Below are 15509 nucleotides of genomic sequence, written 5' to 3' on the forward strand. Positions count from 1 at the left end.
ATGTAAGAAGTGTCAGGGATGTAACAAAAATAAGAACTAGCAAAGATGATGGTTGTTTGATTCGCGTGCAAAATGGGGAGCTGTGCGCTTTGGAGTGGCTGCCTTTGTGACTCTGCCTATGACTTCACTATATGCAAATTAGCCCAGAATTACACTACACATGAACTTTAGGCCATACAGAACATTTTTCTCATATACACCAAGTCTTTATCTTTAGCCACTTTTAAGCCAGTCTTTTGAAGTCTTGCTGCCCAAATCGTATAATTTTCCCAAAAACCTCTGGCGCCTGAAGAGTTAACTACCCTTTACCTTGTTTTCCTAAAACAGTGTTTGACTAAATTCGGTACATTTGAAATTGTTGCGCTTTTTTTTCTCCATTCCTTTTTTCCCCATTCCACTCCATTTTTGTCAGTTTTGTGGCTTTAATGGTTGTTGGTTGTGCACATAAATAATATTTGTTCATTTCTAGTTATTCCTTAAACATTGTCTTTTAGATTGGAGAGAAACGTACTGTGATTGAGTCTGGACTAGCTGACCGTTATGAAACACCTGAACACTGTGGTCTGCTTTCGCCCAAGAAAAAGGTATGGAATTTTCTTTTCAGTTGCTATTGTAGAAAAGATCAACTTCTTGTTCTCTATAAAGAACGATAGTCATTACATATGACCAAGCTGATGGAAATTCGTGGACCACAATGGCCAAATTCTGTCATTGAAATGTTTTCAAATGATTTACAGTCCGCAGTTTATTTCTATGCATTTTTTTTTTTACACATTTTACATGTGAATTTGAACATGACCATTGACTTATAATTAATATCTATTACCACTTAGGTAAAAAGATTAAAAAGTAACCTTCGTTACCATTAAGTATTCCTGTGTTTTCCTTTGTCTTTCTATATTCTATATTTCTTTTTATCACTTATCAATGTGCTGTTGATTTGTGATACTCTAGAGATGTAATCTAATTCAGGAGTCCTCAGACCAAGACCAACCTTATGTCCCTAAACTGAGGAGGACCAAAAGCATTCAGGTAATCAAGGCACTAATGAAGATGGACATTATAGTTGGTTCATTTGATATAAAACTGCATTGAAAAAGTTAAGTAACTGAGCTATTTTTATTTATTTTATCCCCCCCCCCCCCCCCCAAAGATTAACAGACAAACCGATTTTGATTCCTATGAGCTTTTTGAGACATCAGATGAAAGTGAAGAAGAATATGTTCCTGATACAAGCGAGGATTCATCTGATGAAACGGACACCAGTGAAGTTTTTGAAACATCCAATCAGAAGAAAATTACATTAAGGGGACGCTCACTCGTACGAAAGGGCAGTGCTTTGAAACGGAAAAGGCACCATTCCAGAAGTGTATCCTGTTGCCGAACACATTCTTTTGGTGGACAGTCATCAGAAACTTCATACACTGAAGACCCTCATGGAAGCTCGACACTGGTTTGTCCTGACAGTACTACTTCCCCCACTTCAGATGTAGCTGACGACTTACTTACCGTACCTGCTGTCTGTAAAAAAGAGGATGGATCACGACAATATAACAAAAAACAGTACTGTTTATACTGTAAAAAGGGATTTATAAAAATGGCCAGGCATTTAGAGCGTGCTCATAAAAACGAGAAAGAAGTTGCACAGGCTGGGTCTTTTCCAAAAGGTTCTAAACAAAGAAGACTGCATCTGGAACATTTGAGAAATCGAGGCAACTTCGCCCACAATTCTGAGGTCTTAAATACTGGTGTTGGAAAGCTTGTTCCTCGGAAACAACCAAAAGATGATTCTAAACCCAGAGATTTTGATCACTGTATATATTGTCAAGGCTATTTCACAAAGAAAGTTATGTGGCGCCACATGATGATATGCAAGTTTAAGCCTAGTGGCCCTACGAAGCCTGGCAAAACACGGGTGCAAGCACTTTGTGCTTTTGCTGTACCACCACCACCTGGAGTCAAAGCAGAATTCTGGAAGGTCCTAAACCATATGATTCAAGATGACGTTTACTTTGCAGTTAAATCTGATGTCTGGATCATGGAGTATGGTGTGCATTTGCATAACAAGCATGGATATGATGTTGGCAAACATGAATATATCCGTCAGAAAATGAGGGAACTGGGAAGGCTTTTGATTTGTTCGAGGAAAACCACTCCCTTGAAGACCATCGAAGATCACATGAAGCCTGAAAATTTCATGCATGTTGTGCAAGCTGTGCAACTCGTGGCTGGCTTTGTCTCTGAATCCAGCACCTACAAGCGTCCAAGTCTTGCACTAAAAATTGGGCATAGTCTGGTGAAGATATCGCTGCTTCTTGAAGCCCGTGCAAGTATGCAAAACAACCAACCAGCAGCAAAAGATGCTCGTAGGTTCCGCTCAGTGTACGAAGCCAGATGGAACGAACTCATTTCAGCTGCATCACTGAGAACAATGCATGAATCGAAATGGAATGTTCCTCAGTTGATTCCGTTCACTAAGGATGTTCAGAAACTCCACTCCTATTTGGACATGCAGCAGGAACAGTTTTACAACGAACTGTCCTCAGAGCCGTCTAAAAACACTTGGGTACATCTGACTAAAATCACTTTGACACAAGTCATGATGTTCAACCGACGTAGAACAGGAGAAGTTTCAAAAATGCCCCTCTCTACCTATTTTGCTCCAAATCCAGTAGATCTGCAGGAAGATGTGGGTATGGCGCTTTCAGAGCTAGAGAAAAAACTCTGTCAGCATTTCAGGAGGTTGGAGATACGAGGAAAAAGAGGAAGAAAGGTCCCTGTCCTCCTAACTCCAGAAATGCAGAGATCGTTGGACCTCCTTGTTGCCAAGCGACTTGAGTGTGGGATTCTTAAGGAAAATGGCTACCTATTTGCCAGGCCGTCTGTATTGACCTGCTACCGTGGTTCTGATTGTATCAGAGATTTTGCCAAGGTCTGTGGTATTGCAAACTACACAAGTCTCACTTCTACAAAACTGCGCAAGCAAACCGGAACACTCTCTCAAGTTCTCAACCTCAGTAATACAGAGCTGGACCAATTAGCCAATTTCCTTGGCCATGATGTCAGAGTCCATCGGCAATTTTACAGGCTGCCTGAAGGGACCCTTCAACTTGCTAAAATTAGCAAAGTCCTCTTGGCTCTTGAACAGGGGCGTTTGGCAGAATTCAAAGGCAAAGGCCTGGATGACATCACAATCGGTCCAGAAGGTATTTCTGATGTTTTTCTTCACACATTTCTGTGTAAAAGGTAAAAGGTTAAGCTTAAAAAATGTCCAGGTCAAATCATGTATTATAAAATGAATTGGTACCTTTTGACTTTCATCCCCTTGCTCATCTCAGAGAGTGTGAACCTTGACAGTGACCATGAGGCACAGGGTGAGTCTGACACACAAGATATGTATTTTCATACTACAAAGACTGATGTCTGTCTTCACATATTTCTGTGTAAAGTGTAGACTTTAGATAGAAAAATGAACAGGTTTAAGTCATGTTTCAGCTACAGTTGTTTACGTCAGACAATCAAATTAATTGCCACTTTACGATTTGTCATTTCCATCTCCTTCCTTATCTCAGAGAATGTAGACAGTGACACTGAGGTACAGCGTGAGTCTGACACACAAGGTACGTTTTTTTTTTTTTTTTTTTCCCCATGTGGTTCCAAATACTTGTATGTATGTATGTATGTATTTATGTATGTATGCAATCAGAAACCCAGTCTCAGAAGAGAGAGAGGAGTACAGAAGGGTTGATGGAGAAAGAGGTCAAGGTTAAGTTGGAAAAGATGAGTGAAGTAATCTATAACTATGTCTTAGACAGGTTTGGATGTGTGTGCCTTGATCAAGAATAGTTTTCTTCATATGTTTCCTTAAGAAAACTAGTTTTCTTTCCCTTTTGCTTGGATGGGGGGTTTTGAACCTGGGTTGCCCGTTTGTGAGGCAAGTGCCTTGGCCATTGTGCTACAGTGGAGTTGAAGATCAGTGTAACTTAAGGTAATATGTGCAATGTGAATAGGTACACCCCAGACCAGTAGAGGGCAGCAATGCAGATTCTTGGTCAGTAGAAGCACAGCTGAAGAAGAGCAGACTAAGTTCCGTGGAGCTAGCGACAGTAAGCGACAGTACGCGACAATAGCGGGCAATATGGCGGCGAAAAGCGTCAAAATAAAGGTACGAACGATCAGATAAATTAGGTTAAAATTCGGTTTTCAGTGTATTTCAAAGGTTTACACGAAATGTAAACATGTTGCTGAAACTTAGCCTGTGCAAATGTTGTAATTGTAGCAGAATTGTCTTGCTAACATCCTTGAAATTGAACGGAAGTGATCTCACGCAACACCTTTCTCAATGCAAGGCAAGACCAACCAGAGCCCGTCACCGGACTTTCTCTGGACAAACGTCGCCATCTCCTGATGTAGGCTACTATTAAAAGAGGGGAACAAAAACTAACATAGAAAAAAGGGGATTATAATGTACTATACATTGATTTAAAGTTAATGTTTTTATACGATTATACTTTTCATTAATATAATTGTTATTTGATAATAGTGTTATTTTAGGTCATGTTCATGAAAAAGGTAATCCTTCCACACTTAGTTCAAACTTAGGTGGTCGGCTAGGTAACACTTTATTTTAATGTGTCGCTGTTACAGTGTACCTACCTGATTAGGTACAGTGGTACAACCTGTGTAACAACATATACTATCAGGTACTATCATTGTACTTGCATTATGTATTTGTGGGTACCTACATATAGTTGTTACATTGTAATACTGAGTGCTTTTACAAAACTTTGCCAATTTGCCTACATTTTCATCAGAGGCAAAGAGCTGATCTGAGACCTGCTGGATGGGGTAAATCTGGTCATGGTAGATTTGATATACAAACCATTCTTAGCTCCAGTCAAGGCCTCATTGTCTTCAGAGTACATGTAACAGCTGTGCTGCTACAACCTTGTTACACTTTGATACAGTGGAATAAACCTATTAAGTGTACCAGTTAATTACTTACATGTACATATGACATGTATGTTATGTCTTCGATGTCTTGGAACAGGTCGACTAATTCACTACATAGTACATATATTAACTGTGTTGGTACACATTTATTGCTCTTTGATACAGTGGCATAAACCCATTAAAATGAAGTGTACCAGTTAAGTACTTACAATTACATGTATGTTGTGTCATTGGTGTCTTGGAACATGTCTGCCATTACCCTACATACTGTAGTACATGTATCAACTGTGTCGGTACACATTTATTACTCTTTTGATACAGTGGAATAAACACATTAAAATAAAGTGTACCAGTTAAGTACTTACATGTACAAATTATATACATCCTGTCAATGATGTCATGCATCCTGTAATGTGTAATTGATGTGTTGAAACGTGTCTGCTGTTACACCACATAGTACATGTGAATTAGTAGACCTGTTCCAAGACATCAAAGACAACATACATGTCATATGTACATGTAAGTAATTAACTGGTACACTTAATACGTTTATTCCACTGTATCAAAGAGTAACAAGGTTGTAGCAGCACAGCTGTTACATGTACACTGAAGACAATGAGGCCTTGACCGGAGCTAAGAATGGTTTGTATATCAAATCTACCATGACCAGATTTACCCCATCCAGCAGGTCTCAGGTCAGCTCTTTGCCTCTGATGAAAATTTTGGCAAATTGGCAAAGTTTTGTAAAAGCACTCAGTATTACAATGTAACAACTATATGTAGGTACCCACAAATACATAATGCAAGTACAATGATAGTACCTGACAGTACATGTTGTTACACAGGTTGTACCACTGTACCTAATCAGGTAGGTACACTGTAACAGCGACACATTAAAATAAAGTGCTACCGTAGGCTAAAATGGACTTGTACTTTCAGAATAGATATTTATGCCAAATTTGTCTTTATAGGTGCCATACTAACTCTGTACGGACTCATATAGCCTACCCTAGGCCTGCCATACTATACACAATACTATTGAACTTTAAATTGTGTGGCTATGAAAACAATAAGTTGTGCATATTTAAAAGGGGGTAAAATGGACTCCTTATAACATATACTTTCAGAATACACATAGATATTTATACCAAGTTCGCCTTTGTAGTACCAGGCAATACCAAGTCTGTACCAAGTCACTAGGCCTTCTATTGACACACTGTTGAACTTCAAATAGTGTGGCTGTGAAAACAATAAGTTGTGCATATGTCAAAGGGGGGTGAAATGAAATCCTTATAACGTGTACTTTCAGTATATATATAGATATTTATACCAAGTTCGCCTTTTAGGTACCAGGCCATACTAACTCTCTACCGAGTCACATACTAAGCCTCACATTGACATACACTGTTGATCTTCAAATTGTGTGGCTCTGAAAACAATAAGTTGTGCATATGTAAAAGGGGGGTGAAATGAAATCCTTATAACGTGTACTTTCAGAATATATATATATAGATATTTATACCAAATTTGCCTTTGTGGGTACCAGGCCATACTAAGTGTGTACCGAGTCATATACTAGTTCTGCCATTGACACACACTGTTGAACTTCAAATTGTGTGGCTCTGAAAACAATAAGTTGTGCATATGTAAAAGGGGGGTGAAATGAAATCCTTATAACGTGTACTTTCAGAATATATATATAGAGAGATAGAGATAGAGATAGAGATAGAGATACCAAATTTGCCTTTGTGGGTACCAGGCCATACTAAGTGTGTACCGAGTCATATACTAGTTCTGCCATTGACACACACTGTTGAACTTCAAATTGTGTGGCTCTGAAAACAATAAGTTGTGCATATGTAAAAGGGGGGTGAAATGAAATCCTTATAACGTGTACTTTCAGAATATATATATAGAGAGATAGAGATAGAGATAGAGATAGAGATACCAAATTTGCCTTTGTGGGTACCAGGCCATACTAAGTGTGTACCGAGTCATATACTAGTTCTGCCATTGACACACACTGTTGAACTTCAAATTGTGTGGCTCTGAAAACAATAAGTTGTGCATATGTAAAAGGGGGGTGAAATGAAATCCTTATAACGTGTACTTTCAGTATAATATATAGATATTTATACCAAGTTCGCCTTTGTAGGTACCAGGCCATACTAACTCTCTACCGAGTCACATACTAAGCCTCACATTGACATACACTGTTGAACATCAAATTGTGTGGCTCTGAAAACAATAAGTTGTGCATATGTAAAAGGGGGGTGAAATGAAATCCTTATAACGTGTACTTTCAGAATATATATATAGATATTTATACCAAGTTCGCCTTTGTAGGTACCAGGCCATACTAAGTGTGTACCGAGTCATATACTAGTTCTGCCATTGACACACACTGTTGAACTTCAAATTGTGTGGCTCTGAAAACAATAAGTTGTGCATATGTAAAAGGGGGGTGAAATGAAATCCTTATAACGTGTACTTTCAGTATAATATATAGATATTTATACCAAGTTCGCCTTTGTAGGTACCAGGCCATACTAACTCTCTACCGAGTCACATACTAAGCCTCACATTGACATACACTGTTGAACATCAAATTGTGTGGCTCTGAAAACAATAAGTTGTGCATATGTAAAAGGGGGGTGAAATGAAATCCTTATAACGTGTACTTTCAGAATATATATATATAGATATTTATACCAAGTTCGCCTTTGTAGGTACCAGGCCATACTAAGTGTGTACCGAGTCATATACTAGTTCTGCCATTGACACACACTGTTGAACTTCAAATTGTGTGGCTCTGAAAACAATAAGTTGTGCATATGTAAAAGGGGGGTGAAATGAAATCCTTATAACGTGTACTTTCAGAATATATATAGATATTTATACCAAATTTGCCTTTGTAGGTACCAGGCCCTGCTAAGTGTGTACCGAGTCACATACTAAGCCTCACATTGACACACACTGTTGAACTTCAAATTGTGTGGCTCTGAAAACAATAAGTTGTGCATATGTAAAAGGGGGGTGAAATGAAATCCTTATAACGTGTACTTTCAGAATATGTATAGATATTTATACCAAATTCGCCTTTGTAGGTACCAGGCCATACTAAGTGTGTACCGAATACCAAATTCGCCTTTGTAGGTACCAGGCCATACTAAGTGTGTACCGAGTCATATACTAGTTCTGCCATTGACACACACTGTTGAACTTCAAATTGTGTGGCTCTGAAAACAATAAGTTGTGCATATGTAAAAGGGGGGTGAAATGAAATCCTTATAACGTGTACTTTCAGTATAATATATAGATATTTATACCAAGTTCGCCTTTGTAGGTACCAGGCCATACTAAGTGTGTACCGAGTCATATACTAGTTCTGCCATTGACACACACTGTTGAACTTCAAATTGTGTGGCTCTGAAAACAATAAGTTGTGCATATGTAAAAGGGGGGTGAAATGAAATCCTTATAACGTGTACTTTCAGAATATGTATAGATATTTATACCAAATTCGCCTTTGTAGGTACCAGGCCATACTAAGTGTGTACCGAGTCATATACTAGTTCTGCCATTGACACACACTGTTGAACTTCAAATTGTGTGGCTCTGAAAACAATAAGTTGTGCATATGTAAAAGGGGGGTGAAATGAAATCCTTATAACGTGTACTTTCAGTATAATATATAGATATTTATACCAAGTTCGCCTTTGTAGGTACCAGGCCATACTAACTCTCTACCGAGTCACATACTAAGCCTCACATTGACATACACTGTTGAACATCAAATTGTGTGGCTCTGAAAACAATAAGTTGTGCATATGTAAAAGGGGGGTGAAATGAAATCCTTATAACGTGTACTTTCAGAATATATATAGATATTTATACCAAATTTGCCTTTGTAGGTACCAGGCCCTGCTAAGTGTGTACCGAGTCACATACTAAGCCTCACATTGACACACACTGTTGAACTTCAAATTGTGTGGCTCTGAAAACAATAAGTTGTGCATATGTAAAAGGGGGGTGAAATGAAATCCTTATAACGTGTACTTTCAGTATATATATAGATATTTATACCAAGTTCGCCTTTTAGGTACCAGGCCATACTAACTCTCTACCGAGTCACATACTAAGCCTCACATTGACATACACTGTTGATCTTCAAATTGTGTGGCTCTGAAAACAATAAGTTGTGCATATGTAAAAGGGGGGTGAAATGAAATCCTTATAACGTGTACTTTCAGTATATATATAGATATTTATACCAAGTTCGCCTTTGTAGGTACCAGGCCATACTAACTCTCTACCGAGTCACATACTAAGCCTCACATTGACATACACTGTTGATCTTCATATTGTGTGGCTCTGAAAACAATAAGTTGTGCATATGTAAAAGGGGGGTGAAATGAAATCCTTATAACGTGTACTTTCAGAATATGTATAGATATTTATACCAAATTCGCCTTTGTAGGTACCAGGCCATACTAAGTGTGTACCGAGTCATATACTAGTTCTGCCATTGACACACACTGTTGAACTTCAAATTGTGTGGCTCTGAAAACAATAAGTTGTGCATATGTAAAAGGGGGGTGAAATGAAATCCTTATAACGTGTACTTTCAGTATAATATATAGATATTTATACCAAGTTCGCCTTTGTAGGTACCAGGCCATACTAAGTGTGTACCGAGTCATATACTAGTTCTGCCATTGACACACACTGTTGAACTTCAAATTGTGTGGCTCTGAAAACAATAAGTTGTGCATATGTAAAAGGGGGGTGAAATGAAATCCTTATAACGTGTACTTTCAGAATATGTATAGATATTTATACCAAATTCGCCTTTGTAGGTACCAGGCCATACTAAGTGTGTACCGATTCATATACTAGTTCTGCCATTGACACACACTGTTGAACTTCAAATTGTGTGGCTCTGAAAACAATAAGTTGTGCATATGTAAAAGGGGGGTGAAATGAAATCCTTATAACGTGTACTTTCAGTATAATATATAGATATTTATACCAAGTTCGCCTTTGTAGGTACCAGGCCATACTAACTCTCTACCGAGTCACATACTAAGCCTCACATTGACATACACTGTTGAACATCAAATTGTGTGGCTCTGAAAACAATAAGTTGTGCATATGTAAAAGGGGGGTGAAATGAAATCCTTATAACGTGTACTTTCAGAATATATATAGATATTTATACCAAATTTGCCTTTGTAGGTACCAGGCCCTGCTAAGTGTGTACCGAGTCACATACTAAGCCTCACATTGACACACACTGTTGAACTTCAAATTGTGTGGCTCTGAAAACAATAAGTTGTGCATATGTAAAAGGGGGGTGAAATGAAATCCTTATAACGTGTACTTTCAGAATATATATATAGAGAGATAGAGATACCAAATTTGCCTTTGTGGGTACCAGGCCATACTAAGTGTGTACCGAGTCATATACTAGTTCTGCCATTGACACACACTGTTGAACTTCAAATTGTGTGGCTCTGAAAACAATAAGTTGTGCATATGTAAAAGGGGGGTGAAATGAAATCCTTATAACGTGTACTTTCAGTATATATATAGATATTTATACCAAGTTCGCCTTTGTAGGTACCAGGCCATACTAAGTGTGTACCGAGTCATATACTAGTTCTGCCATTGACACACACTGTTGAACTTCAAATTGTGTGGCTCTGAAAACAATAAGTTGTGCATATGTAAAAGGGGGGTGAAATGAAATCCTTATAACGTGTACTTTCAGAATATATATATAGAGAGATAGAGATAGAGATACCAAATTTGCCTTTGTGGGTACCAGGCCATACTAAGTGTGTACCGAGTCATATACTAGTTCTGCCATTGACACACACTGTTGAACTTCAAATTGTGTGGCTCTGAAAACAATAAGTTGTGCATATGTAAAAGGGGGGTGAAATGAAATCCTTATAACGTGTACTTTCAGTATAATATATAGATATTTATACCAAGTTCGCCTTTGTAGGTACCAGGCCATACTAAGTGTGTACCGAGTCATATACTAGTTCTGCCATTGACACACACTGTTGAACTTCAAATTGTGTGGCTCTGAAAACAATAAGTTGTGCATATGTAAAAGGGGGGTGAAATGAAATCCTTATAACGTGTACTTTCAGAATATGTATAGATATTTATACCAAATTCGCCTTTGTAGGTACCAGGCCCTACTAAGTGTGTACCGAGTCATATACTAGTTCTGCCATTGACACACACTGTTGAACTTCAAATTGTGTGGCTCTGAAAACAATAAGTTGTGCATATGTAAAAGGGGGGTGAAATGAAATCCTTATAACGTGTACTTTCAGTATAATATATAGATATTTATACCAAGTTCGCCTTTGTAGGTACCAGGCCATACTAACTCTCTACCGAGTCACATACTAAGCCTCACATTGACATACACTGTTGAACATCAAATTGTGTGGCTCTGAAAACAATAAGTTGTGCATATGTAAAAGGGGGGTGAAATGAAATCCTTATAACGTGTACTTTCAGAATATATATAGATATTTATACCAAATTTGCCTTTGTAGGTACCAGGCCCTGCTAAGTGTGTACCGAGTCACATACTAAGCCTCACATTGACACACACTGTTGAACTTCAAATTGTGTGGCTCTGAAAACAATAAGTTGTGCATATGTAAAAGGGGGGTGAAATGAAATCCTTATAACGTGTACTTTCAGTATATATATAGATATTTATACCAAGTTCGCCTTTTAGGTACCAGGCCATACTAACTCTCTACCGAGTCACATACTAAGCCTCACATTGACATACACTGTTGATCTTCAAATTGTGTGGCTCTGAAAACAATAAGTTGTGCATATGTAAAAGGGGGGTGAAATGAAATCCTTATAACGTGTACTTTCAGTATATATATAGATATTTATACCAAGTTCGCCTTTGTAGGTACCAGGCCATACTAACTCTCTACCGAGTCACATACTAAGCCTCACATTGACATACACTGTTGATCTTCATATTGTGTGGCTCTGAAAACAATAAGTTGTGCATATGTAAAAGGGGGGTGAAATGAAATCCTTATAACGTGTACTTTCAGAATATGTATAGATATTTATACCAAATTCGCCTTTGTAGGTACCAGGCCATACTAAGTGTGTACCGAGTCATATACTAGTTCTGCCATTGACACACACTGTTGAACTTCAAATTGTGTGGCTCTGAAAACAATAAGTTGTGCATATGTAAAAGGGGGGTGAAATGAAATCCTTATAACGTGTACTTTCAGTATAATATATAGATATTTATACCAAGTTCGCCTTTGTAGGTACCAGGCCATACTAAGTGTGTACCGAGTCATATACTAGTTCTGCCATTGACACACACTGTTGAACTTCAAATTGTGTGGCTCTGAAAACAATAAGTTGTGCATATGTAAAAGGGGGGTGAAATGAAATCCTTATAACGTGTACTTTCAGAATATGTATAGATATTTATACCAAATTCGCCTTTGTAGGTACCAGGCCATACTAAGTGTGTACCGATTCATATACTAGTTCTGCCATTGACACACACTGTTGAACTTCAAATTGTGTGGCTCTGAAAACAATAAGTTGTGCATATGTAAAAGGGGGGTGAAATGAAATCCTTATAACGTGTACTTTCAGTATAATATATAGATATTTATACCAAGTTCGCCTTTGTAGGTACCAGGCCATACTAACTCTCTACCGAGTCACATACTAAGCCTCACATTGACATACACTGTTGAACATCAAATTGTGTGGCTCTGAAAACAATAAGTTGTGCATATGTAAAAGGGGGGTGAAATGAAATCCTTATAACGTGTACTTTCAGAATATGTATAGATATTTATACCAAATTCGCCTTTGTAGGTACCAGGCCATACTAACTCTCTACCGAGTCACATACTAAGCCTCACATTGACATACACTGTAAAAGGGGGGTGAAATGAAATCCTTATAACATGTACTTTCAGAATATATATAGATATTTAAACCAAATTTGCCTTTGTGGGTACCAGGCCATACTGTGTGTGTACCGAGTCATATACTAGGTCTGCCAGAGCTGTTGAGCTGAGAAAACTAAGTCTTGTTCCCCCTCAATATGGGGGTGAAATGACATCCCCCACATCATCAGCTTTCTGAAAATGTACAATTTATGCTGATTGAATCGCCCGGGCGGCCTACGGGCATCATCATGTGCCAACCGCGTCGTAAGCAAAGGTATGGTATAGTGACATTCAAGTTGTTGAGCTGAGAAAGCTAAGTCTTGTTGCCCCTCAACATGGGTGTGGTGGTGTTCCTGATGTGCCTGAGGGTGTGCCCGGGGGGTGTGGAGGTGTGCCTGGGGGGGTGTGGAAGTGTGTCTAGTGGGTGTGGAGGTGTGCCATGGTGAGCAATCAGAGTTGCACATTAGACTCAGCCCAAGCTTTCCCAGGTCATTACTAGTTTCTTGCCCGTGCTGTAGGAATTACATTATATTCAACTTTGTCATTGCACGAGTGGAATACCTGTAGCGACATGCAGTCTTACACCTGACCACTGGTGGTCACCAGTTTGAGAATGGAAGGGGTGGGGGGTTGTTCCTGTACTGTTGGACAGTCTTATGGCGGTTGTCACTATGTGCCCCCTGAACTGCTCTGTTTTGCATTTTGGAGGGATAAGCTTATGGTTGAAGGTACTCCCCATCTGCCACAGCTCATCATAGATGAGGTGTTTTTCAGGGTTATTTTCATTCTGTCCCCACTGCAACATGTAGATCAAGCAGGGTGTGACAAGGGGATACCCAGGAGGACTGTATTGCTGAAGGATTTTGTTTAACTAGCAGTGTGCAGAAGAATAGCAATACCCGAGAAGTGTGTTGTGATCTTGATACATCCTCAACACTTACACAACTCTCAAACCAGTTGAACAGGCAGCTGCTAAATAGAGACTACCTTAAAGCAGTACACCGGCGCATTTCTGTTGTATAGAATAAAATCCACCAATGTATTGCCTTCACTATGTGATTCTCAGATCAGCTTGGATTCTATGTGAATTAAGTTTTAACAATAACAATGTTCACCTTGTCATTCAGTACAAAAGCGGACACAGAGTGTTTTACGGCTAAATGAACGGGAAAGCAGTTCAGATGGAGACGACAGAAGAAAAAGTGTCCAGAAGAAAAAGTCCAAGACCAGTAAGGATATCCTATATGTTGTACAATAGACTTTAGTTGAATCACAATTACTGTCCATTTATATCCTAAGCTAATTTGTCATTCATTTCTTACTTAGTTCACAAGCCACAGAAGAGGAGGCCCTGGGAAACCGAGGAGATAGCTGCTGTGGAAAAACACATGAGAAACTTCATTTTGACCTGCAATGTTCCAAGAAAGTGTGACTGTGATAAGTGCCTTAAATCAGAGCCAGTTGCACTAAAAAATAGAGACTGGAAGGCACTCAAATTTTACATAAAAAATCGAATTACTGCACTGAAGAGGAAAATGTGAAATGAGGAAGGATGATAGACAGGAAAGAGATGAGAGGGGGTAGAGTTTGTGGGTACCATATAGAGAGGAGAGGGGGTAGAGTTTGGGGGTACCATATAGAGAGGAGAGGGTGTAGAGTTTGGGGGGGCATGGGGATAGTGTTGGGGGGAGGGGGGGGGCATGGAGAGAGAAGGAGAGACTGGGAGAAAGAGGGTGAGGGGATCGAGAGTGTGTTGGGGGGGGGGCATGGGGATAGAGTGTTGGGGGGAGGGGGGGGGGGGCATGGAGAGAGAAGGAGAGACTGGGAGAAAGAGGGTGAGGGGATCGAGAGTGTGTTGGGGGGGGGGGCATGGGGATAGAGTGTTGGGGGAGGGGGGGCATGGGGATAGAGTGTTGGGGGAGGGGGGGAATAGAGTGTTGGGGGGAGGGGGGGGCATGGAGAGAGAAGGAGAGACTGGGAGAAAGGGAGTGAGAGGGGATCGAGAGTGTGTTGGGGGGGGGGGGGGGGGGGTTAAGCGAAGAGGGAGAGAAAGGGTTGAGAGTTTAATTTGTTCAGTATTTTGTTTGGATTCTTTGTTCAGTATCTGTAATTGTATTGTCACTCAGTAAAGAGCTTTGTTTAAAGTATGTTCAGGTGATAGTTCTGCTTCATGTGTAGAAACCCTATCTATATAGAAACATGCATCTGTGTGTCTGTCTGTGGCTCGTATATCTCTGACCGTGTGTGGGTTGATGGTGTGCATCATCAATTTAAAAAAAAAAAAAAAAATCAACCTTTATGAAATGATTTTACATGCAAGCCCCAAAAGGCTAGCCTGACGAGCCAGACCCACATTAAAATGTAGGGTCTGGGCACTCACCGTTCGCAGTGCTCAGTCCGAGTGGCGGGATAATCGGTTGTCTTTCAGATTTCCTCTGCACGCAATAGGACAGGGTTGAGGTGGGTTATACTAGACACAGATTTGTGCATAAATGCCGTCCACCGTTTCATGTGTCACAGCGGTCAGGTGTCTCATTTTATCTCAGATAAAGGCACCAACTCTATTGGGGCTGA

At 39.5% G+C, this 15509-nt stretch overlaps 1 protein-coding gene across 19 annotated transcripts in view; it reads left to right on the forward strand.

Annotated features, from left to right (window-relative positions):
- LOC121682254 (fibrous sheath CABYR-binding protein-like) overlaps positions 1 to 14532 on the forward strand; it is a 29341-nt gene extending 14809 nt beyond the window's left edge. For 14 of the 19 annotated variants that reach the window (XM_042062317.1, XM_042062324.1, XM_042062327.1 and 11 more), the window contains 7 exons: positions 495 to 584; positions 955 to 1032; positions 1154 to 3206; positions 3339 to 3374; positions 3573 to 3620; positions 14063 to 14164; positions 14262 to 14532. In XM_042062317.1, the coding sequence (XP_041918251.1) occupies positions 495 to 584; positions 955 to 1032; positions 1154 to 3206; positions 3339 to 3374; positions 3573 to 3620; positions 14063 to 14164; positions 14262 to 14476 (2622 nt within the window). In that variant the 3' untranslated portion in view covers positions 14477 to 14532. Of the gene's footprint in view, positions 1 to 494; positions 585 to 954; positions 1033 to 1153; positions 3207 to 3313; positions 3375 to 3572; positions 3621 to 3706; positions 4166 to 14062; positions 14165 to 14261 lie in introns of those variants that run through there. The other 5 variants (XM_042062325.1, XM_042062319.1, XM_042062330.1 and 2 more) reach the window with 5 other exon arrangements.
- The last annotated feature ends 977 nt before the right edge of the window (positions 14533 to 15509 follow it).

The sequence above is a fragment of the Alosa sapidissima genome, chromosome 14 (assembly GCF_018492685.1).
Source record: "Alosa sapidissima isolate fAloSap1 chromosome 14, fAloSap1.pri, whole genome shotgun sequence".
NCBI classification, from domain to species: Eukaryota; Metazoa; Chordata; class Actinopteri; order Clupeiformes; family Clupeidae; genus Alosa; species Alosa sapidissima.